This window comes from Thermobia domestica, chromosome 3 (assembly GCF_964235325.1).
Source record: "Thermobia domestica chromosome 3, izTheDome1.hap1.1, whole genome shotgun sequence".
In the NCBI taxonomy this organism is placed as follows: domain Eukaryota; kingdom Metazoa; phylum Arthropoda; class Insecta; order Zygentoma; family Lepismatidae; genus Thermobia; species Thermobia domestica.
In genome coordinates, this window is record NC_137456.1 from 344,263,662 (window position 1) to 344,289,000 (window position 25,339).

General features: G+C 37.0%; 1 protein-coding gene across 10 annotated transcripts in view; it reads left to right on the forward strand.

The window, feature by feature from the left end:
* The window catches only part of LOC145681275 (uncharacterized), a 31,328-nt gene extending 21,813 nt beyond the window's left edge, over positions 1-9,515 (forward strand). For all 10 annotated transcript variants that reach the window (XM_081752870.1, XM_081752867.1, XM_081752871.1 and 7 more), the window contains one exon: positions 6,328-9,515. In XM_081752870.1, coding sequence (XP_081608996.1) covers positions 6,328-8,569 — 2,242 coding nt within the window. In that variant the 3' untranslated portion in view covers positions 8,570-9,515. The remainder of the gene's footprint in view (positions 1-6,327) is intronic.
* Positions 9,516-25,339: the final 15,824 nt, after the last annotated feature.

Here is a 25,339-nt window from a genome sequence, read left to right on the forward strand (position 1 = left end):
TGCTTAAAAAGGCATATTTGTTGATAATGTTTAAGATGTGTGTTGATTTCTTTTTCCTATATAACATTACAGCAATAGATTTTCGTAACTGTAATGACATGATGCTCTCGCAATTATAGAATCTTAATAGAGTTGAAGAATTCGGATATCGTTGCTGATGCCAAAGTACTTGGTTAGTTAACAAATGTCGAGGTACTATTGTCCGGTGCTAGTTCTTCGAATTAGCCGTAAGTAATTCACCAAAGTAACTTCACTATCATACACAAATAAATCATATCCGGAAGAATTGTTGATGGTGGGTAAGGAAGGGTAGAATGAACCCCGGCCAACAGCTTGAAAGCTTTCTGTTGACGTGTCATTATTGATAGTTTGTCACTTTTGTATAGTTTGATAACTGTCCAAGTACAGATGGAACGTACAGCGCAACTTTCTATTTCAAGAGAATATACGATTACATTTACCACTCGTCGAGGTTACAGCTACTTTCCATAAATGTGTGGAACATAAGACGAATATTTATTTCATGTTACATATATGCGCTCACAATTTCCTTTATTGCAAAGCATCATTTTCATTGGTTGAGTATAGCTACTACAGCATGCTAACCACATTTAAAAAAAGAAAAAAGCTAAATTACCTAGAAACTTGTTTTGTTCCTTTTTTCTGTAAAGTAGCAAAAATATGTAATACCGTTGATACTTATGCACAACGCATGTTCAGAGGTCTAGAATAATAAAATCCTGTAGGGTAAACTAATAGTTTGGTACTAGATACTACGTGGAGAGATTTGCTACAGTTATGTTATAGATAGTTTATAGGTATCTTGAATATTTGCATTTTAATTCCGTATATAAATATATGTACATAAAGGGAAACTTGTCTATACTGTCCATCAGTATTTCCACTGAAAACTGGACAAGTTACACAGTGGCCAATTTATATATATATATATATATATATATATATATATATATATATAAAGTGCTTTTAAGGCAAGAACTACACTAAATCGTATTATTCACATTTCTAACGCAATAACTGTTCATAACCTGTGTACCAATTGGTATATTATAAGTAATATGTATATCAGAGTTTGCCTGAAACAAGGAGATTCGTTGTCGCCATTATTATTCAACTTTGTTCTCGTATGCGCTATAAGGAATATCAAAGATAGTAACCAGGGCCTTTAGCTTAATGGTTTTCAGCAGGTAATGGCTTACGTTGATGATGTAAATTCAATAGAGGATGATACGACAACAATAGAAAGAAATACAGAAGCTTTGTTAAACGTTTGCAGTAGACATTGATTTATAAGTAAATGCATAGAAAACTAAATACATGGAAGTTTACCGAGATTGTAATACTGCAAATTATGAGTGTATCAATATATCAAATAATACTTTCGACAAGATGGATACTTTCAAATATCTAGGATCCATATTAACAGATCAGAATAGTATTCACCAAAAACCTAAATATCAACTAAAAGCAAGGAATTCGTGTTATTGTTCAGTTCAAAATATTTTGTCGTCGCAAATTCCGTCGAGAAATGTTAAGCTTAAACTAAATAAAACGATAGCCATGTCTGTTGTCCTGTACGGTTGTGAAACATGTTCGCTTATTTTGAGTAAAGAACGCAGATTGAAGGTATTTGAGAGAAAAAGCCTGAAATGAATATTCGGACCCAAGAGGAACGGAAATAGGGGAAGTTGGATACTTCATAATGAGGAACTCCATAACTTATGCGGTTTCCTAAACATTGTTAAGGTCATCAAGTCGAGGAGGTTCAGCAGGGCAATTCACGTAGCAAGAATGGAGAAAAGTAGGAACGCTCAACATTTTGACTGGAAATCCTATCGGGAAACGTCCATTACGAAGACATAGGCACAGATAGGAAGAGAATAGTAAGATACATCTCGGTGAAACAGGAATACATAGAAGAAACTGGATCCAGTTGGCTAAGCGCACAAGTTAGTGGAGGGCTTTTGTGAACGCAGCATTGACCATACGGGTTCCATAAGTCAGAGTTATTTAATTGATTAATATCAGAGTTCTCTTTTGAATAGCTTGCACTGGCGCGAGAGTCTCAGTGTTGAATCTGTGTGAGAGTTCCTGTTTTTTAGATTCCACGTCAAGGTGTACAGAAAACGGTAAAAAAATATGGAAACACCTGGTATAAAATAGGTAGTGATTTCAAACACGTTTTGGGGGCCGCGGTGGCTCAGTGGTAGAGCGTTCAACTCTGGTGCTTGGGGTCCCGGGTTCGATCCCAGCCCCCGCCAAGTGAACTTTGTGGTGGACAAACACCGTGTGCGTGGGTTTTCTCGGGGTTCTCCCGTTTCCTTCCACTTTCTTCATTCCACCATTTCATTCATCCCTCATCATCACCGTCTCCTTTAGCCTAACCGGCATAAACGTGGGACGTAAAACAAAGATTTCATTTCATTTCTTTTCAAACACGTTTTGTGTTTAAATTTAATGTGACGCTGTCGTTACCACCACATCCTGTGAGATATATAGCTTGGCCAACCGAACAGTTACAGTTCAGCGGCTGGTCCATGCAGGTTGTCATGTATCATATCTGAGCTGACGGTTTCAAAGGGGGCAAATTGTGTGCGTGGGTGTGCTGGGAGTTTCCGTAACGAAAGTAGCGGAAATGTTTGGTGTATGAAGAGTGACAGTCTGAAAGATCATGACTGCCTACGAATATTCCGGAAAAACGGTATCCGCGAAGCACCAGCGTAGATGCAAATCTGTGTGGCGTGACTGAGATAGACGCACATTGGTTACGATTGTGACCAAGCAGATCACCACGGCGCCAAAAGTTACACAGCTGAATACAATACTTACAAAACCTATGAATGTTAAAACGGTCAAAAGAGATCTTCAGAAGCAGGGTATTTGGAACAGATCTGCCATTTCCAAAACACTCGGTAATTGTTGACCATGCTCCTATACAAAGACAGTGGTGCAACGCCCATAGAAACTGGACAACAGAGCAATGAAAGACTGTCATCTGGTCGGATGAGTCTTCCTTTACATTGGTTCCAACTACTGGCCGAGTTTGCATGTCTATAACGTTAGCGCAAACGTACGATAGAGACTGTTACCGAGTGCAAAGCGTGGCGGTGGTTGAGTGATGTTTCAGGCAGCTATATCGTGTTATTTTGCCGGACCCATCGTCACCCTGCACGGACGTGTTACTGCCAAGAGCTACGTAACATTTTTGAGTGACTAACTGAATCCTATGTTGCAAATTTTGTTCCCAGATGGTAATACCGAGTTTGAGGATGACTGAGCACCTCTTCGTACAGCTCGCATCGTCCAGGACTGGTTTAATGAGCACGAAGATAAAGCGTCACACGTAACATGGCCTCTTCAATCGCCAGACCTTAGTATCATTGAGTCCTTGTGGTCAGTTTCGGAGACCGAGGTGCGAGCCCACAACCCACCACCTTTGTCTCTACAATAACTTGCAGTTGTTTTGGTGAAAAAATGGTACAACATCCATGTGGCAACCATACGCGACTTGACTTTCTATATTCTTCGTCAACTGCAGGCCGTTCTACGTGCCGAATTTGAGTGGATATCACAGCTCCTTGTCCGCTCCATAAATTATTTTGGAACTTGAGCAGAATATTTTAAGCTTTTCGAGTACGAATTAAAGTTCTCCTGTTCTCCAGTCTAAAATTCATAAAGCTGAATTAGAGAAATATATTTAATAATAACTAATAAAATTCCAATGTAAACACCTCACTTTTATTTTCTAGATGTAAAAATTAATGCGGAAAATTTTGTACAGGAAATTAGGAAACTTATAGAAGAAATCAGCCGAGGAGCAATATAGGAGGCTGTACTTGCAGAAGTTTTGAGGAAATTTACTCTCCCCAAGTTTTCGGAAGATTTATTCGAAAATATCTTCGACTTTCTCGAAAATTGATAGAACTACGCTAAAAGTAAGAGCTTTTCGACGGACGAGTGCTAGAGAAAGTAATTTCAGATCTCCTTACAAGGTCGCTAAGAAATGGTATAGTTTCAAAGCTAGTTTCGCAGATTTCGCCTCGTTTCATAACTGTTTATTATAAGAACATTTTAGTTTTAATGACGAAAATAAGATAGAGAAAAAATCAGCAAGTCTAAGTTTATAAGGGAAATGGTATTTCTTTTCTCTGCTTTGAGAAGATCCCTCGAAAGTAGAGCAGATAGCAAAGACAGTAAGACTCATCCTCATCCGAAGTATCAACAGTATCTTCATGAAGTAGAATTTCTCAATTTGAGAGAATTACAAAAATACCAGTTGTAAATCCAAGCGCTTTTGTTGATAAATTATAGTTATGTAAAAACAGCATAACACCGGAAAGGCAGAAAATTTCCAAGTATTAGCAGTAAACAAGAGGAAATTGGTCTCTGAGTTAGAACTACCGATAAACCACAAGACTTACGCAACTCCCATAAAATTTTCGAGGAAACTGACTAAAGGAAATAACTTTCCACCATATCTTTTTGGGCACATCTATGGGGAGGTAAATATTTTTATGCTTGGTCGATGAAAAGACAATGAATAGATAAATTAAAAAGGGCGCACAAGCTGAGATAATAAGGACGTATTAGTGACAGAACCAACGATTCCAAAACTTACTATTTTTCCTTTCATTTAATAAAGAAGAAGAAATTTACACATAGGTTCTATGTTTCGAGTGACTAGTCTGTAGATACCGTATTAGGCGCAGATTTTCTAGCTGAGACGGAAATTAATACATTTTTATCAGGGTTCCTGCTGTTTTAAGAATGAAAAACTTTTGACTCATTTTGCACTTCCTGTATCTAGAAATAAAAGAAAAACAGCCCATGGGCATGCTATTTTGGAAGACCTAACGGTTTTCTTCGTAAAAAGAAACCAATAGGGTTTCCACTTATAAAATAGAAGGAAAAAACAAAGGACAGATAGGCAGACAACTCCCTTTTCTTCGCAGCAAGAAGAAATTGGTTTTCAAGGCTGGAAGACAGAGCTACCAGCAAAAGCATATATACTGAGAAGTTTATTTATTCTACGACACTGGCAGCCAATTTATTTTCATTGATAATGAAAGCCACAAGTGTGAAAATTCGGGGCAAAATTTAAAGAGGGCCCTTTGTACCTCAGTTTAGCTAGCGAATTTACAGTGTCCGAAGAAAGTGTTTCTGTAGAAGTTGTTTTATGGGCATAAATCTCGCCGGAGAATTCATGTTGTAGGGGGCCTTTGGCAACCTCTTTTCATTGAAAGAGAGTCTTTTAGTTACATCGAAAATTGTCTTCTGAAGACGCAAGTGAATAGAAAAGAGTATCATAGTCATTTGCGAGTTTGACAAACCTCGAGAGGAAGAAAGGGGAGGCAAGCCCATAGTGCGTTGTGGTAGGGAACCTCAGTCAATAGATGATTGCTGAATAAAGTAATTATTCATTCACAGCGAAAAGAAACAGCGCTCAATTCTGTTTCATCATAATAAAGCTTTCACAGAGAAACCTCGATTTACACATCTAATAAAATATAGTAAAGTGAAGATTCTAAACCTTTTGCTTTTCGTCTCAGATCATTAGCATAGAAAAGAAAAGGATAATGGGGGAGTATAAGATGAAATGGGGATGGAAAATATTAGCAAAAGAGCAAATGCCCCGTATTTTTCCTATTTTACATAAAAAAAAGGATTAGTGTTATAAGGTCATTCTAGACTCGCGTAAAATTAAGAGTATGTTTTAGAAGCAATAGTATATTGCCGAGTTTAATGAAAGCGCTTTCATATTTAGAAAAAAATATAATTTTTCTTCTGCATGCACAAATATTGATTGATAAGTCCATAGTTCTGGAAAATAATAATTAGTATTTTCTCTTTGTCTCAGAAAAGTAACGTCTGAAAATTCGTCTGTACGCCAATTTACTGAGCGTAGGGTGGCTATTTTAAATTTACCATAATACACTCGAACCTTAACAACATCTGAGTTTTTCCTTTTCTCTAAGCTCAAGACAAAGTTCATGAGAGGATACTTACTCTCCATAAATGCAAGTGTGCTTCAAGGATATGCACAGATGTCGCAAATCATGCAATGCATCCCTGGTTATTATTTTAAATGAGATTACTTCATCTTGTAAACACTTGAATTCTTTCAAAAGTAAAATATTCGGTTTCTTTATTACCGCAATTTCTACAACAGATTTTAAGTTACTAATTTCAGCAGAAGAAATACCAATGCTTATTGAAGAAGTTCACAAGGTTAAGTATGATCGCTCGCTTGTAACTTGCGTATGTTTGCACTTTGCAGTTGTCCGATGTATCTAATTTTCATTTCAGGTTGAACCAGAATAGTCAATATGCAGCTGAGGATACTTTTATTTCACAAAATAAAATATTTTCCTGTGAAAGTGAGGGCTTAAGTGCCAATTCAAGCTTAACTGAACACAATTTCATGCACACAAGTGAAAAATTTCATACTTGCACCGAGTGCGGAATGGGATTTTCTCTAACATCAACTTTAGCAAACCACATGTTGATACACACAGGTGGGAAAGCCCATGTATGCCAAGAGTGCGGCAAGAAGTATATTCTAAAATCTAGTTTGGTTAATCACATGTTAATACATGCAGTAGGTAAACCTTATAGTTGTGTAACGTGTGGAAAAGGATTCACTCACAAATCAAGTATGGCGAAACACATGTCTGTACATAGAGGTATTAAACCTTATAGTTGTGAGGAGTGTGGAAACGAATTCAGTCTTAAATCGACCTTAGAAACTCACATATTAATACATACAGGTGAAAAACCCCATTCTTGTAAGGAGTGTGGTAACCGATTCAGAGTAAGATCACATTTAGTTCAGCACGTACTAATACATACAGGTGAAAGATCATACATTTGTCAGGAGTGTGGGAAAAACTTCAGAACTAAATCACATTTAGTAAGTCATATAACGAGTCACAACCGTTCGAAAGCTTACACATGCGAGAAGTGTGGAAAGACATTCAAACAAAAATCAGTTGTAGCGACCAATAAAAATGGACAAGATGTTCTAAAGGGACATACTTGTCAGTCGTGTCAAAAAAGATTGAATAAAAAGTCAATATTAGAACCTGATGTCTTAATACACACTCATCAAGTAATTCACAATTGTATGGAATGTGGAAAGCGGTTCCGTAGTAAGTCTACCTTAGCAAACCACATGTTACGACATACAGTACTAGAATCTCACGCCTGTCAGTACTGTCCGAAGATTTATTTTCAGAAAGCAAGTTTAGTGAAGCACATGTTTTTACATAGACAAGATAAAACTTATACCTGTGCGGAATGTGGGTCTGCATTCAAACTAAAATCAACTTTACAAACGCACTTATTAATACATACAGGGGAAAAGTCTCATGAATGCAAGGACTGTGGTATGCGTTTCAAACTAAAAAAAACCTTAACTCAGCATGTAATTACACATACAAACAAGAAACCATATGTATGCGACATATGTGGTGGAAATTTTAGAAGAAAAACTAGTTTGAGGAGTCACATGTTCATTCACACGTATAGTAAAGAGTTTTCCTGCGATGAGTGTGGAAAGGCATTCAGTCAAAAGTCAACTCTAAAAACCCACCAAATAACACATACTGTTCAAAAACGTTATAATTGTGAGTATTGTGGAAAGGCATTTTGTACCAAAGCTGACATAGCAGCTCATATTTCAACACATACTGGTGAGAAGTTTAATATTTGCAGGGAATGTGGTAAAGGATTCAGCACTAAATCGAGCTTAATGAAACATATATTAACGCATACTTATGTTGAAAAATCATATGTTTGTAATGAGTGTCAAAAAAGGTTTTCTGAGAAATCTCATTTAGCAAATCATATGTTGATGCATAAATGTGATAGATATCATACATGCCAAGAATGTGGGAATAAATTCACACTAAAGTCAAGCTTACTTAAGCACATGCTTAAACACACAGGAGAAAATGCCCATACTTGCCACCAATGTGGAAATGCTTTTAGCGAATCATCAATTTTAGCAAAGCACATTTTAACACACTCTGGTGAAAAACATTATATTTGTCACCACTGTGAAAAAAAATTCACCATTAAATCAAATTTAGTAAAACATATTTTTGTGCATACAGGTGAGAAACCTCATATCTGCTCGACGTGTGGTAAAGGATTCACTCAAAAGTCATCTTTAGCTAACCATACTATCACGCACAGCGATGAAAAACCGCATAAATGCAAATACTGTGGTAAGGGATTCTCTGTAAGGTCAAACCTGGCAATTCATGTGTTAATCCATACTGGTGAAAGGCCTCATGCTTGTAAGAAATGTGGAAAAGCTTTCAGTCAAAAATCAAGTTTAGCAAACCACATGTTAATCCACACTGGTTTGAAACCTCATTGTTGCAAAATATGTGGAAAAGGGTTTACTTTAAAGTATTATCTAACATGCCACATGTTGACACATGCTGCTGTGAAACCTTATACCTGCAATGAGTGTGGAAAGGGATTTACTCAAAAGCACCCTTTGTTAAACCACCTTAACTCATGCCAGCAAAGAAAGAATTAGTAGTTTGTAATGTAAATTTCTTCCGCAATGTATTTTAGTAAAGCAGACGACAAATCCCCGAATTACAAGGTCTGCTTAAGTAAAAAAGTATGTGGCAAAATGATGGAAGTACAAATATTTCTGTATGTCTAGTGTTAGAAATATGTTACTTACCAAGAATGGTTAGGAAAAAAAATTATATATGACGTTATTTTTACTTTTATAAGCAGTTCGTGTTCGTTTTTAAATTTCATATTCTTAATTTATGTATTTTCTCAATTTTAAATTACGCTCAAACGAAGACAGGGGGTGGTTCTAAAGTATTCAAATAAATTATCGTCTATTTTTCTGTCTGAAATTTTTTATATAAGTTCAGCATATGCTCGTTAAACCACTGATGGAACTAATTATATGGGTATTGTACACTTTTAAGTATGTTAAACTATTGGATATTTCCTCATTTCGTGTATCGTTTCTACGTAAGAAGTTGATCCTATTCAAATATGTTCTTTTCTGCTAAATGTTTTCTCAATTCTTGAAAGGATTTCTGCTCTAAGTTCTAAAACCCTAGTAATAGATTTTTTAATTTTCTCCTAAAATGCGTACAAGCAATGGAGGATCGTCCAGTAAATATGTACTTATATGTATTGTTTAAGATTCGGTTTTTTTTTTTTTTTTTAGTTTTCTATGATAACAGGTAAGATTCTCTTACGAATATTTCGTATTGACCTCCAAGGATGTTATGATTTTCATATAGTCCTTTAATTTACGGTATAATCGTGTTAGCCAATAAATCGAAACTAGAGTTTCTCTTATGGCCTAATCTTTTGTTTTTTGTAAGACTTATTTTCTGGACTACCCTTTTCCATATTTAATAGTGTACTCTACTTCTTAACCCGTCAATGTCCAGTGTCACCTACAAGTGACACTACTTTAATGCCGTCCTCTTCCTTGTACAGCGGTGGACACTTCTAAATGGTACACCTTAGCCGTAAATCTCCATATGGCTGTACCATTTAGAAGTGTCCACCGCTGTACAATACGTCGACTTCGAAATCTTGTGTGTGGTGATGCAACATACATAGGTAAGTAGCTAGTGCTACTGTGGTTCCCTAAGATCCTCTGGTGGACCATTGGTGAACAACAAGATGCCTTAAAATAGTGTCACCTGTAAGTGACACTGGGCGTTGACGGGTTAAGAGAAGCAATAAACTGCCCAATCCTCGTTAAAAATTGAGATTCATTTCACCTTTTCATACAGCATTTTCATTTCCTAGTTTAGAACCTAATGTATTTTAGTTTTTCGTTTATTTTATATTTTCCATGTGAACTGGAAATAGCAGTAGTTATTCACTAAGTTTACTTCCATTAGCTGATTCAAACCAATTTGAACTGAATTGATTACAGACCTATGGATCAATTTTTGAATTCGTAGTATATTTCTTAGTGGTATCATTACTGGTATAACGATTCTAGTTTTCTCCAATTTAATAACAACCCACCACTATCAGCCTCTTCTAACTATTTGATAACTTTGATGCGAGATTAACATACACTTGTTGACCAGTGCCTTCTAAAACACATTTTCCTTCTTGTTCTCTTTGACAACTGAAGATCTGGTAAACTAAAAGTTTCTCTTTCGATTGAAAAGAAGTACATCTTCCTATGAAGGAATTGATTTCTTTCAAAATAGGTCTGGCAGCAATATCTCGCTAAGTTATTCAGATGTTATCATGAGTATCAATTCTTCAGTTACATCTATCTTTAATCTTTTTAATAAGGATAATAATTGGACGTCACGTAAGTATAGATATTTGCATTAACGACTTCATATTACACAAAAGCCGAATAAGGATGGGGTATGCTTAATATTAAGCAGTAAATTATTACGGGTATTAAACATACGGTCATGCTCCTTCTAATCAAATTTTCTGGGGTATATAAAATTTTGCTCAAAATTGTGCCTTATAATTGCTAAAAATCAAAAGAATAGTTTGTAATAACACAACGCTTCCATATTCAGTAGAAAGTAAGACTCACACAGAATTTTCAAATATGAATGTATGCCTGTATGTAGTATAAGAACCCGAATTGTAGAACGTTCAATGTTAATAAGTCAGTAAGATTTACCATTGTCCAAAGAAAGAGTTTCTAACAATAGCAAGCATTACTTTCTGATTAGGTGTTATTATTAATATTAACATTATTATTGTTATTCTTACCTTCGTCGAGAATGAAACGTTTGATTTACATGCTCATCATTAATTTAGATACTTATCATTTCAACAACAAAAAGCATAAACGTACGTTTAGTACAGCAGATTTCGGTAAATAAATGCAAGAATTGTGCTTTCAGTGATGAAAACATGAAATTAGGTGGAAACATAGCTTACATAAAACTAAGTACTAATATGACAAGGAGCAAAAAATATATGCCAAGTAACGACTTCTGGCAGCCATTTTAAAATGTGCCATGCATATAAATTTTAAAAAAACCGACAGTAACTTTACTTTTGGTTTTAGTATTATGGCTTCTATTATAAAAATGTACTAGGATACTCTGATGATTACAAGGATGTGCATTTGTAGTTCCTCGATTATTAGTTTTTGAGATATTGTCGGATAACTTTGAAACAATATCGGAAATAAATCTGAAAAAGATGCAAATTCAACAATAGCTTCTTTTCTGGTGGTTTTAGTGTAACGACTTTCACTACATAAAAAAGCATTTTATTGATTGCAGGGATGTATATTTTATTCCTGTACGACGAGTGGTTCTCGAGATATTGTCAGAAATTAGAAACCTACTAGAAAAATACTGTTCTTACTGAACTTACTATTCCATTGTCAAGTGATATACTTGCTATAAATGAACTGAAGAAAAAGAATAGGTCTTCCTTGTTGTGAGATGGCTGTAGAAATCCGCCCCACTTTCTAGGTAAAGGAATATTTGGTAACTCTTGTACGAATGCCAACACCCTTTCGTTGGCTTGTAACTATTTTTAACGAATACATTTAGCAGCAGTCCCAAATAATACCTACCCTGCCAGCTGTACGAAAATATGTCTTATCATATGGAATTACACATCTATCCGGATAATCTTGAAAGTTTTACGTTCCTTCCGTTGGTGTATGAAGTGAACAATGACAGCTCCATGAAGTAATTCTATATTTATTTCATCGTTCATACTATGCTCTGAAACAAGTTGCTCCACACATGCTACTATGTCACTCTTTCTTGTGTAACGATATTCACCATACTCTCCAAGAGAAGAGGGCCAGGTATGGTTTTCATGTCGAAAGAACTCGTTCAAATCACCGCCTCGAGCTTCGCATCCTATATACAGACGTGAAAATAATTTCGCCTCATAGCGTATTCAAGATAAAGTACTCTTCAGTTTTGATGACTTTGTTGGTGGTGTGCTCATTAAAGAGAGTTTGAGCTTTTTCAACGGCTGTAGAACTGGCTCTTTTATCTATTATTTATATACTGTTGCAAGTGATCTAGAGGAACATCAATTGAGATAACATTCTTCTTTATTTGATCATCGGCAATTTGCTTCGTGACAGTGTTCACCAAATCTGATTCATCGCTGTAAGGGTTTCACAGGTCCTGAAACATATTTAGAACCTTTTTCATGTGTTCCATGAAATGCTGCTGAACACCAAAACACCAAAATGTTTATCGTGGTGAAGGTGGGAACTGGACGATGAATGAATAATCATTTCCTGGAACTCTGGTACAAGTTGTGCAACCTCTGGTCCACATATAGACCATTGGCGGAATGCAGACGGATTTTCTGTAAGTCCTATTGCGCCATTGTCTCCTTTAACAATTGCATTGTATTGCTTATGTGCTTGATCAATTGCAATAGTAGAAAAGCGATGTCTCGTCTTATAGGTGACAAAATTACCCTTGCTGAATCGGGTAACAAGCGCTGGGTGCGTGTACTTTAATGTAGCCATATCTCTCAAATGAACGGGAAGCCATCTTGCATAATAAATCCGGTCCATTGCAAAGAAAAAAAATACGGACACATCTGAGTCAAACAGTCACAATACAACAGAAAATCACCTGAACGTAGTGATCACAAACATATTGAGAAGTAACTGAAGGTGCAGTGTTGTGTACTAGTACTGAAATAATGGACTTTGTTTTCTGTGGATGTTGCACCACTCGGATAGAGTAATCTCGATGCCACTGATTTCAGTACCTTCAGTGTATGCTTCATGTAGCAGTACATTCAAAACACAAGCAGTGATCTGATGAACCTTTCTTGTTTTCGTAATATGAGATGCATCTAGGAACGTTTCGGATGTTCCAGATGTTGCCAACTGATCATCAAGCTCCCTACCCTTCAAGCTATTCAATAAGTTCCAAGAATGCTTGTTCAATGTGTAGGTCTCCAAGAATTATCACAAATTTTGCCCAGAACAAAAAGAGGTTGATCAAATGTTATGACAGGTGCTTGATCAGGGCAGAGAATAGAGAATTACTTTGAAACAATTGTTAGAACATCTTAAATAACTGCAGCAGAATTAGGTGGTTATTTCAGAAGTGGTAGGAGAGCACCTATACAAGACACTTTAATAAGGTTGTTCTTCGCATATGCAAACCAGGAAACAGGCTCATTATTGGTACTTTCGTCTCTAACCAGCTCATTAACGTTATTTATCCATTCCTCTTCTTCCTTCTTCGCTGTTACTAAATTTGAGAGATCGCTCGCTTGAAAACCTTATACTATTGGGACTGTTAATTGCTGTCGGGATATTAGCCAGGGCTGCTCTCTTGTATAGAAGTCCAGAAGACTTAGAATTTCCTTCATTGTGGGTAATATATTTGTTCCATGGAATGACGATTTGGCTGTTGAAGCAGAAAAGTTACTGCCTATGTTGTCTAGTGTAGCTACCGTGAACACTCCCTTCACTAAATTTGGGGAACACACAATATTATTGTTTTCAAACTGCTGGCAAAGATACTCTGCAATACAGCTGGACAGCTCAATAACACGGTCGTATGAAACACCAAGTACCAAATCAAACATCATACTGACTATTTGACGCTTACGTATATGACTGTGTGGACACAGTTCAAGCCCTACTGGCAAAGGAGGTTCACGCGAAGGCTTGTGATAAATAGTCTCAGGTTTATCACGTTGTTCTGCAGTTAAAAACCAGCATCAGAGAAATTGTTAAAGGATTAGTATTAGGAATTAGATTTCTGGGCTTTCGGCATCTGTGGCCATTTTATCCGTCACGTTTGAGAGATGAAGTGCCTCGGTGAGCACACTATCCAGGAAAAGGGGAGGAAGGAAGCGGCCTGGGACCTATATGTTACGTACCACCTCGGCATTTGCTTAGTGTGAATGAGGAAAACTCAAGAAAACCTCATTCTACGATGACTGGCCTCAAAAAGTTTCTACATTTTTACGACCGAGTGTCCGGACCAGGAATCGAACATAGGACCGCTCGCACCGAAGTCGAAAGCGTTAGCAACTACGCTACGCGTGGAGAAATTGTTAAAATTGATTGTGTTCAAACATAAATGTAACTACGATCCTTAATGTGTAGCCCACATAGAAACATTCCAAATTATGTCACTTACAACTCCTGACATCTATGAATTTTCTTTTTTCTCAGTTGCTTAGCTTTCAAGTACGTTTCTAATTTTTAACAATATCTCGGGAATCACTCATCGCACAGCAATAAAATATACATCCCTGTAATCATTTCAATGTTCTTGTTTTTTTATATAATGAAAGTCAACGCGCTGAAACCACCAGAAAAGAAGCTATTGTTGAATTTGTATCTTCTTTCAGGTTGATTTCCCATATTGTTTCAAAGGTTTCGAACACTATCTTGGAAACTAACAACCGAAGAACAACAAAATGCACAACCTTGTAAACATCAGAATATCATAGTACATTTTTAAAATCGAAACCATAATGCTAAAACTGAATAGAAGAAAGTTACTGTCGGTGGCACATTTTAAGATGGCCGCAAGAGGTCGTTACTGGGCATATATTTTTCGCTCCCTATCATATTTAGTTTTATGTAAACTACGTCTCCGCCAAGTTTTATGCTTTCATCGCTAAAGGCACAATCGCTGCTGAAATCTGCTACACTAATCTGATTTTCACGAAGCTTTGCACCCCTTGTAAACAATGCAGACTGCAGTGCACAAATGTTGCCAACTAATTAAACAAAAAATGACATATGCAATTTTGTGCTAAGAAATAAATAAACAAACTGAAGGGGGAAAAACAATGAGATTAAAAATAAAATGGCAAGGGCTTGTGATAAGAGAATCAGGAACCATTTTCTCTCTTTTGCAGTGGCGTACGCACTGCTCTCCTGAATCTTTGAACTACTATATAAACGCATACACGCATCAGAACGTTGAATTTCTTCTACCAGTGTAAATTACAACTAAAACTTACTATCCCCACTCCTAACGTTTCCTCTAGCTGAGACTCTACCTAAAATGTTAGGATTCAGAGCCACTATTACATGATGACTTAGTGTTCCTACTAGCAGATCTATGGTTGGGTGGATGGATTAAAGTTTATAGTCCCCTTCAACAACAAGGTTCTATAAGATTTGGACCTACAGCCGAACGAGTGATCCGAACTACAAGAACTTCCTCCGGAAATCGAACACGGGTCTCCCGCCTGACGACGAGTACGCGGATCATATACCCACAAAGGAGTTAATTATCAGATCTAGGAACATGTGCAGTTGTACTCACGACTTCTATTTAAAATTGAGCTCTTGGGAGGCCGCGGTAGCTCAGTGGTAGAGCGTTCACCTCTGGCACATGGGGTCCCTGGTTCGATCCCAGTTCGCGCCAAGTGAACCTTGTGGTAGACAAACACCGTGTGCGAGGGTTTCCTCTGGGTCATTCTGTTTCCTCCCACTTTCTTCATTCCAACATTTCATGAAGAGTTTGAGGAATCGATTGTCGATACTTTAATCGATTGTCTACTAATATACTAGTACAAGACGAGAAAGTCTTATGTCAGTGGCGCTCTTGCCCCCCTCAAGCGAAATCTAAATGACGCTCCTGCTAGCCTGCATAATCGTGGGACGTAAAACTCGAAAAATTTCATTTCATTTCATTTCAAAATTGAGCTCCTTGTACGTTTTCATTATAGGCGAGCAAGTGTTTGGAACAAGCAATTGTTCATTCTGCAAGAACTTGAAAACTACAGAGTTTACTTATTTACTGAATAGAGAATTTGTAATAAAATACCTATAAAAGATATTTTGAATCCTCATGACTTATCCTTTCATTTGATATCTAACAGAAAAGTTACTCCATAAACTAATATCAGTCATGAGAGTATGAAGACTCTTTTGACATCTTATTCAACAAATTCCAAGAAACTTTTTAGATTCTACATAGGAACAAAGACATATTATTTAACATGCACATAGTACCTCCTCTTAATTTCACTGCAGACAGAAAAAAATAAGACTCAAAAGTTATGAACATTCCTATCCAATATTATAAAAATTCTTAAATGTTGAAGATTCCTTTGTACATTATTTCATTTCTGGCACCGAATATTCGGTTTGTGTATCTTTTAAATGATCATTCATTCTGATCGCATTTTTAAAAGGCGATATACAAATTATAACTGAAAAAATTAGCCTCTTATTACTTCGTAATGAATCACTAAAACAGGTCTTATCCTCTTTAACTTCTCTCTATCCCCCTCACACACACTCTCTCCCCCCTCTCTCTTTTTTAATTGACTATTTCCTCATCTCTAATGAAAGGTCAAACAAAGATCTGAAATACTATAAGGAAACTATTATCTTCAATAAAAACCGCAAGTTCACTTGATTTCTCCTTTTCATTTTCTTAGCCCATTTTCATGAAATGACAACTGTTTGACCACCATTCTTTGTGAAAAACTGAAAAATAACTATGAGTTAGCAACATTGAAAATGAGACTAATAACAGTTTATTCTTCCATGAGCAAATAGTACCAAACAAATGCAATGTATTATGGTAATTCATGTGTTGTTAAGGCACAGTAAGAACATTTAAGTTTCGACTCAAAGTATGTACCTATATGGTATCGAAATCTTGAACCAAAATCGAATTTGTAAGAAAAAAACTGTTACAACAAATGACAAAACACAAGAAGTGCGCGCCACAATTTAAAGATGTCGCCCAAGGAAGCCAGCAGTTTACTTGCTGCTCCGAGTTATTCAGTTAAGCATAAACAAGGCATACCCGTAAGTGCAGAAGAAAAGCAAATACTTTATCAAACGATATCAACGTTGTTCAATTCACTTGAAAACAATTAAGACCTATAATAGCTAATTTCCATGTTCTCATAGAATATTTATTTACTTACTTTGTAGTACTGAAGTTAGTATTTGTACATTCGCATGTTAACAAAGCACATCAATAAATTGAACTAAAGTGGGAAAAGTTCCATCTGTTTTTCATGGATATGCTTAATGAGTTAGGTAATAGATGAAAAATAAATAATCTCCCATAATGATAAATATGCTTGCTGTTACATACCAGCGCCATCTCCTTATCGTTCAGTTGATAATTTGACATAAATCATTGTAAATTCATCTATAATTACAATTTGGAGAAAAATAACAATGTTCAGTTGCTCTTAAAGGAGGGGTGATTATATAGTATTGGGTATTTTGCCCTATATCACGGCAATGGTGTGAGAGTGAGACGAGTAAGGCACATTGCAGTAGCAGAAATACATGCACGTGCTGCAGCAGAAATATTGCGGGAAACAGACGAAACAATTTCCTCTCCACCAATCAGCAAATAGTCGTGCGCGCAGTGATACAACATCAAGTTACGCGGTTTGTTTTTGAAAGGTGCAAAGGACTGTGAAAAACGCTTTAGTTAGGTTTCACTGCAAGATAGCGGTTTTCAAATGTAAGACAGGCATTGAAACGTTTAATTCCTACATTGCAATCCATAGAGAATTTAAAGATAGTATAAAATATGTAATATCACTGACAAAAACCCAAATGTGTTTATTATTTGTGTAAAGAAATCTTTATTACTGATAATACAGTTCTTAATGTTAGTATTACTCTTTGTAATCTCACTTAACGTAATTAATAAAGCAAGTAGAAAGTAATGTTTTTAATCTGAAATTTCAATTTCCATGTCATTTTGATTAATGAAACATAACGCAATATAATGTATTACATTATGTTACAAACGTTTTTGATAGTCTTCGGGTCAGGCATCTTCTCAAAATACAGATCCTGGACCTCAGATGAATGGAAGGAAGGAGAAGGTTGGAAGACGAAAGCAAAATTTCTATCAGGTTCCGATTTTTAATGTAATTTCTCTCAGCCGAAGTGTGCTTCAGACCACTTGCAGTTCTCATACTACCGACCACAGAGCAATGGAAACTTAAACGAAACAATAATTGTAAGACCAATATAGAAGATATTACTCATGCTACAAAAAAAAGTAGCGAAAAGAAAATTGTTTCTATTAATGAAATTCCAATTCATAGATGCAGGAACCAGCCAAGTAAAAGCCAAACACAACTCTACTGAAGCCGGTACTGATGACGTCAGAGTGACGTAGCACTGGGGGAGAAGGAAAACAGCAGTCTCTCCCCCACCTCCGAGCTAGTGCGTGGGACGCAGGTTTTTTTTTTATGAAAGAAGCGAGTTGGTGGAGTTCAACTTGATTCATGTGGAGTTGGTTCGAGATGACTGACTACATTAGCTAGTGAGTTCCGGGATGAAGCTAGCTAGTCGACGTCTTGAAATAGAAACAGTTCTTGACTTCTATTCATTAGATAAAGTTGAAGGAATAAGTTACTTTCCGCGTGCAGCATGATACTTAAGGGAAAGGTTGGTACTGAAAGATTGGTGATCCAAAACATTACTTGAAATTCTAAGCCCGTTTTAGCTTCAGTCATCTTTCGGTTACAAACTTAAAACTATAATTGCTTGAATTTATTAATTTTGAGTTTTCCTTCACGACTTCTTTATTCTCGGTATTGAGAAGAATGAGCATTACACACCTGCTGTTCGTCTACTGATTTCAGTTTCCCTTATGGCTACTAGTAGATAGATAATTTCAAGTTAATAATTGTCTATAAAATTATTGCAGTGCTTTAAAGATATGTGCTGTAAGTTGCACAGTAATGTTATTCTATCACCTGTTAAACAATTACAATATCATTCTGCATGCCTGTAGCTGAATCTTCTTGTTTCCCAATAAATTCCTATTAACATTAAGTACCTTCATTTTTAAGCCAATTTATTAGTAAGAAGATAATAACTTATTTACTAGTGAAATTCCAGACAAAAGAATCTGACCATTTAATAGGAACGTGGTATCTTCCAAAGAAACATCAATTATTAGTTTATCAGTGAGTTTCATTTTCTACTGATATGTTCTGCAATGCTTTTCCGCTCGCGGCACAGCATTAATCATCCATGACCTGACAGAGCACATAAAACGATTATTTCCCTTTAAAACGTATTATACGATTACAGAATACTATTGGTAGAAATGGTATTGTAATCAATCTATAGTAATAATATTAATAATAATAATAATTATTATTATTATTAAGAAATGTTCGTAGCACAGACATTTTCGAGACAACACTAGAAATTTCTCGAGATTCGAGACGACTAGAGAAACGGACCTTCAAAAATCGAGACAAGACTTCTAAACATTTACGAGAGAAGAAAAGTTGTGTCTCGATTCGTCTCGTGTTCAACACTAATTACAATTATTCATTAATATTTTATCAGTATGTCTCGTCTCTAAAAGCCTTGGCGCAAAGGAAATTTCAACCCGATTAATCAATAGGTTTACTTCTTATTCAGTTTCCGCGATTATTTTTTTAAAGGTATAAACGTATAGAAGCTTTAAGAACGTAAAATAAGAAGCATATTTTTGTACGGAATAGGGTATAGGTCTAGATATTGTAGATGCCACTCTATGCCTCCCCTTGTCAAACTCAGCAGATGGGAAAATAGAAACCACAATGTGCTGGTAGTTTAATTCAAACATAATACCTGTCGTTAATAAAGTGAATTCTGATAGTTCACTTAAACTCATTTTTCCAAAATCTATTTTAAAATAATGACCTGTCTACTGTTGCGAGCCGGTGTTGGTATTCGGCTTGGCTTATTTTAGTATTCAAGTACAGAGGATACATGAGACATAGACCTAAAGATTTATCTATAATTCGAACTACCGCAATGCGTTCAAATTTCAAAGCTGTCGTGCAAGGAGTTAAACCCATAACCTAGCACAACAAAGACGCGTGTCTAACCTACTGTACCAGTGGGAACGACTGACAGATTGTATCAGGGTGAGAATTACGGCCAGGGAGGGAGGAAATCCCTCTCTGGAAAACTTTTATCTCTGGCTGGAAGACAGAAAAAAATCCCAGGGGGATGCTATTTTCCTCTCCTATCCTCAATTATATTTCTTATATCATTCAAATTCTTCAATTTAATTTGCTACACGTGAATCCGCACTATTAATAGAAAATTTATTCTGAAAAGTAATTTTAACTCATTGCCACACACTTAGTTCTAATAGCTTGTATGGCAATGTATGAGATTGGTAAGATATGGCAATACTACATGACAACTGACTGTGTATCAGCGTGAGAGAATGTGAACATCTAACGCGTGGTGTATGGATCTTCTGAATAAAACGGAGTCTTGCCCTGCTCACTTTGCTCATGAGTAAGGCGAGCAAGCTCTGTTTCATAAGCACACTCTCAACTTTCGTATAAATAAAAACCATTGAAGAGCTTCTCTGTAGTAACGCGGGGGGGGGGTGCATGAAGATATTTTGATCCACTCCAACTTTCTGAAAAATTGTCCCCTTATGGTGTATTTTTAGAGAATTATACACGAAAATGCTGAAAAACCGAATGAGGAGATTAATAATTTTCTGCAGGAAAACTCCCTTTCTCTCGCTCGACTGGAGGTGTTCGAAACACCCGGAAGGTCCGCTCCCACAGCAGACAACTCCTAAACCTGCCCATCCTCAAAACACGGCATTTATATGCATTACGGCAAGAAGATACATACATACATACCAAAGAAAAAATTCAATATGGCATATCGGAATATAAATTAGGTGACTTCTTTGAAGGCATCTAATTTTAAAAACAATAAGTAGGGTAGATGTCGGAGTTGTTAACTTTTCAACATAAGTAATAAAACCTTTTACGTGCAAAGCTACTCTTCAACTACTGTGTATAAAATGGATTTATTAAAGGTATCTAGCATCTACTTTAAAGTGACTGTATGTTTTAATCATTGGAAAACCAAAGACGGTACGCCTTTATCACTGAAAACCAGAGGCGGTATGGCATACCACCGCATACCGTCTCGCTTCGACCAAAGCAAGGCTTCTGATCTGTTTCCTGCTATGACCATGCGAACAATTTAATTCATCCATATTCGCGAATCGTGCATAGAACCTGGCCAAGAAACATCCACACTCGTGAATTCCTCGTCATAATTACAAGTGGCTTGAACATTCCAAGTGTAACGCTCTCTACGATTTACGTACTCATCCCCGTGTTCATGAGGCCGTTTAATTTCCACATACTTGCAATCGATGACTCCTAAAGCAAACGAAAAATTGTAGTGCTGGCGCTATTTATGTATTGTTGTCTGCTGCTTAGCACGAGTTGATGGGAATTTTATCCACGAAGATATTCTCTAATATTTTCCTTTGAACTTTTGAAAATGTAATAGACACAGTACTCTAGTCCACAAGTATGTCCTGCCCTACTCCGCTTTGATAACCTGGATCACTTAAGTATCACAAAAGAAATTTGCGTTTTCTGTTCTTTAGTAAGTACCCGCCTCTAGTTTCGTTTGATTTATGCAGAAACAGAAATGCAGAAACAAAAATGTGTTGAAAATAGCAGTGGCGGCTGGTACTATATGTTGCATGGTTGTGCAACCGGATATTTTTTTAAATACTAAAAATATTTTTAAGTGTTAAAGTAGTGTATCAGTAAAAAATAAACCTTTGCTCTTGAGCGCAAAACAGTATTGATGCATTTCTGAAAAAAGTCAATTAAAAAACGAAAAGAAAGAGAGAGATTTACCTTTCCAGTGGCAGCGAACGTTGCCACTGGAAGCAGTAACATTGAGCATATGGCAGCGAGCTCCTATCTCTTAACATGGGGAAGTGGATTTATTCTTGCAACGCTCCTATCTTCCCGTATTGGTCCCTTACGGTTGCATTTTTTCCGCAACTGGTCAGCTTCTGTAATAGTTACGAATTCCTCCGCTTAGCAGCGCTTGACTCAGTTGATAGGGTGAGGAAGATACAGACGCGTGGAAGAAAGAAGTTATTCACAAAACATAAACTCGCAAAGAACAAATATAAGTCTGGTGGTAGCAGGGACGGATCCAGGCTGAAAGTTTGGGGGCCGGTCGTTCGAAGTCAATAGATTTTATTTAACATTTATAATACAAAGGTGAAAATTCTTGGGATAAGATTTATTTTTTAAAAAAATCCTATTCTGGGGAGGAAGGGGGGTCAATCGAGTCTCCAAGAAGAAAATGTCTTACTACGGGTCTAATTCCTAGCTCTGTGTCCTTCGTGCACATGATTCCGTGTTGGATTTCCGGCGGAGAGCATAAATTAATATAAAATCATTCACTTCCAATACTCATCTGTCTTCTTTAGCCTAATTTGCTGGAATGTTAAACTACTTTATTATTATTTTTTTTTCCATTTTCGAAGGAAAACATCTTAGATTTCATGCTTCTTTACAGACAAAAATACGTGGTTTCTGAAAATGGACTTTTTATACCGTATATTTATACAAAGAAATGCTAACAAAATGCATATTGTCGGAGGAGAGAGGTGTTTCTGGACCCTAAAGAAAATAAAGCGGAAAATATTTGCGGTAGCGATGCTTTCTATTCAGAGAAACTTGGCGAGCAGCACTTCAGATTTCAATAAAGTCATAGAAAAATTTGAAGCCCGAAAGATCGAAGAAAGACCTTCCATTCTAAAATAATGCATAGTTTATATAATTAAATAATTTTGTTTAACTGCGTGCATGCAATTTTCTTGCTTTTTTTCTTCTTTTCGGATTAACGCCATCATTCATGGCTTACAGCACATACTATATATTCGATTTATCTCGTGTCCAATAACATGAGTGTAGAGGTTTTGTATATAAATAGTGTATAAACGTACATTGATAGTGGTTGTTTGAAAAAAAAGGAAATAGCTTATATATTAAATTAATATTCGAGAAATAATTTAATCAATAATATACAAATAGAGCTTAAAAGACTTTCCTCTTCATATTTCCTGAATATTTCTTGGATAGGACTCAAGAATGCTGGGGGAGGGGAACACTTGCGCGTACCTACATACCTTTGATATTGCAACATTGCAACCGGTGCTTGTACAGACTACGAGCCGCTACTGGAAAATAGTATTCTCAACATCACTCAGCTGTGGCAGGAAGTGAATGCGAAAAACATGTGTCACACAACTTGTAATGCGAACACTATATCTGGTGTATGTGAAAAAACTGTCTTTTAAAAAGTTTCCCAAACTACTTCAGCTGCAAAATTTGAATGGGTTAGATGTATGTTATATTACGTTATATTACGATCATGCATGTAAAAACATTCTTGAATTTGTAGCCAATAAAATGAGAGCAAAGTTAGTTGATAGTACCATAACAGGATTTTTACTTTTTACTATCGTGATAGATGGGAGCACAACAGTGTCAAACAAATCTTGTTTAATTATATATGTTCGGATGCAATATAATGAAACTCCATGTAATTATCTTTTCAAGTTTCGCCCCAGGGTCCCCCGCAGGGTCCCAAACGGGGTCCAACTCAAAATTGTCAAGTGGAAAGAAGGGTCAAATGGTATATCGCTTGAAAGCTCTTGTAAAAAGGAAGAAGCTACAACAAGTCCCGATTCTCTACGATCACCCTATGCAAAATGGCGGCGGGTCAAAATATCATCAAAATTTGCATTGAAAACAATATGGCAACCCCTATAAATCTAAAACGGGCAGCCAGACGGAAAAACAAGTGTCATATGATGTTCAAAGGACAACAGATCGAAGTAAAAAGTTTCGCCCCAGGGTCCCATACGAGGTCCAACTCAAAATTGTCAAATGGAAAGAGGGGTCAAGTGGTATATCGCTTGAAAGCTCTTGTAAAAAGAAATAAGCTACAACCAATCCCGATTCTCTACGACCACCCTATGCAACATGGCGGCGGGTCAAAATGTCATCAAAAGTTGCATTGAAATGAATTTGAAAGACACATATTCCAGTGGAATTGGCGGTAAAATTGCTGGACTGTGCCCGGTAGCCCTGGAGAGTTGTGGTGTTCATCATAAAAACACATCAGCGAGTGGTGCACACAGCCGAAATATTGAGTCAATGACACTAGTCGGTCGGGAGAAAACAACTGTTTTCACTTTGCTTGCACAGAATTCCTCGAGAAGTGGAACGAGGCAAGCATGCTCTACCAATGTTTCCTGCATCTGTTTTGTAAGAGGTCTGGGGCTCTTCCCAGATCTTGACCTTGGTGTCCGCACAGGATATGTGTTTGAAAGTCCTTTGTCGGTAGTTGTGATGTTGCTTCTTATGGTGGCCTCTCCCCTCCCAGACCTCCGACACTATGGGATCAAGGAAATTGAACACTGTATCCTCCCGACTGGCTAGTGCAACGGACGAAATATTTCGGCTGTGTGCACTACGCGATGATTTGTTTACATGATGCACACCATAACTCTCCAGGGTACAGCAATTATACGAAACATTCTCCTGGGACAAGTTGTTTTGCACCATTTGCCCGCATTCAACCCAGAACCCAAAACGGCGGTATAAACAGATCTGTATCCTGGATCTGCCGTGTGCTATCCAATGACGTATAAATCTTGCCAATCCCCGAGTGTCACGTATGCGACCCTCTCCGCATTATTGTGTTATTTCCGTTCGAGAATGCATTTCCCCCCAATTCCCGACCTAGGTTTGAATGATGTCACAGCCTGGTTCGTCTGTATACCTATTTTAAGCTCAGTGTTCCTCAGTAACAACAGGCGAATAATGGAATTGAAGCAAGGTTCCAGCCCTGTCCTTACCTGCCCTTTTCTTTCCTATGCGTCGTGTAAAAATGAAAATCATGAGACATGAATGTCGTGAAACGTATAACTTCAAATGAAATACCGAAATGAATAAACATACGCATCTTTGATAACGATTACTGTAACTGGATTGTGCTGTTTGCTGGTTTATGTTTGTTGTACAAAACATACGCCTTTCGAGAGAAACAGTCGTAGACAACCTTGCATTGAAAGGCACGAACATGAGGTACGCTGGAACACAGTTTGTTCCACAGTAAGTTGAGCAGGCTTTGCTGAAGGGTCGTTAGTACGAATTGTAGTGAAGTACTTGTGCTGTGCAAAAGTAATACACGCTACAAATTGAGTTGTGTGTGTGTGTGTGTGTGTGTGTGTGTGTGTGTGTGTGTGTGTGTGTGTGTGTGTGTGTGTGTGTGTGTGTGTCAGAAGGATTCCATTTCATTGTAGAAGGTGGCACGTACTACCCTAATATCGTGTGTTAGTGCAGTGTCGGCTAAAGATAGTATTGTATTGGAACAATGCCATATACGAACGGGTAGGCATTTGACATGTTAATGGTTGTTAGGGGAATGTAGGCAAAACTATAGAGCTGCAGCCCGAATTTATAACGCAAGGTTCCCACAGCGACAATCAATTTCCCATAATGTACTTCG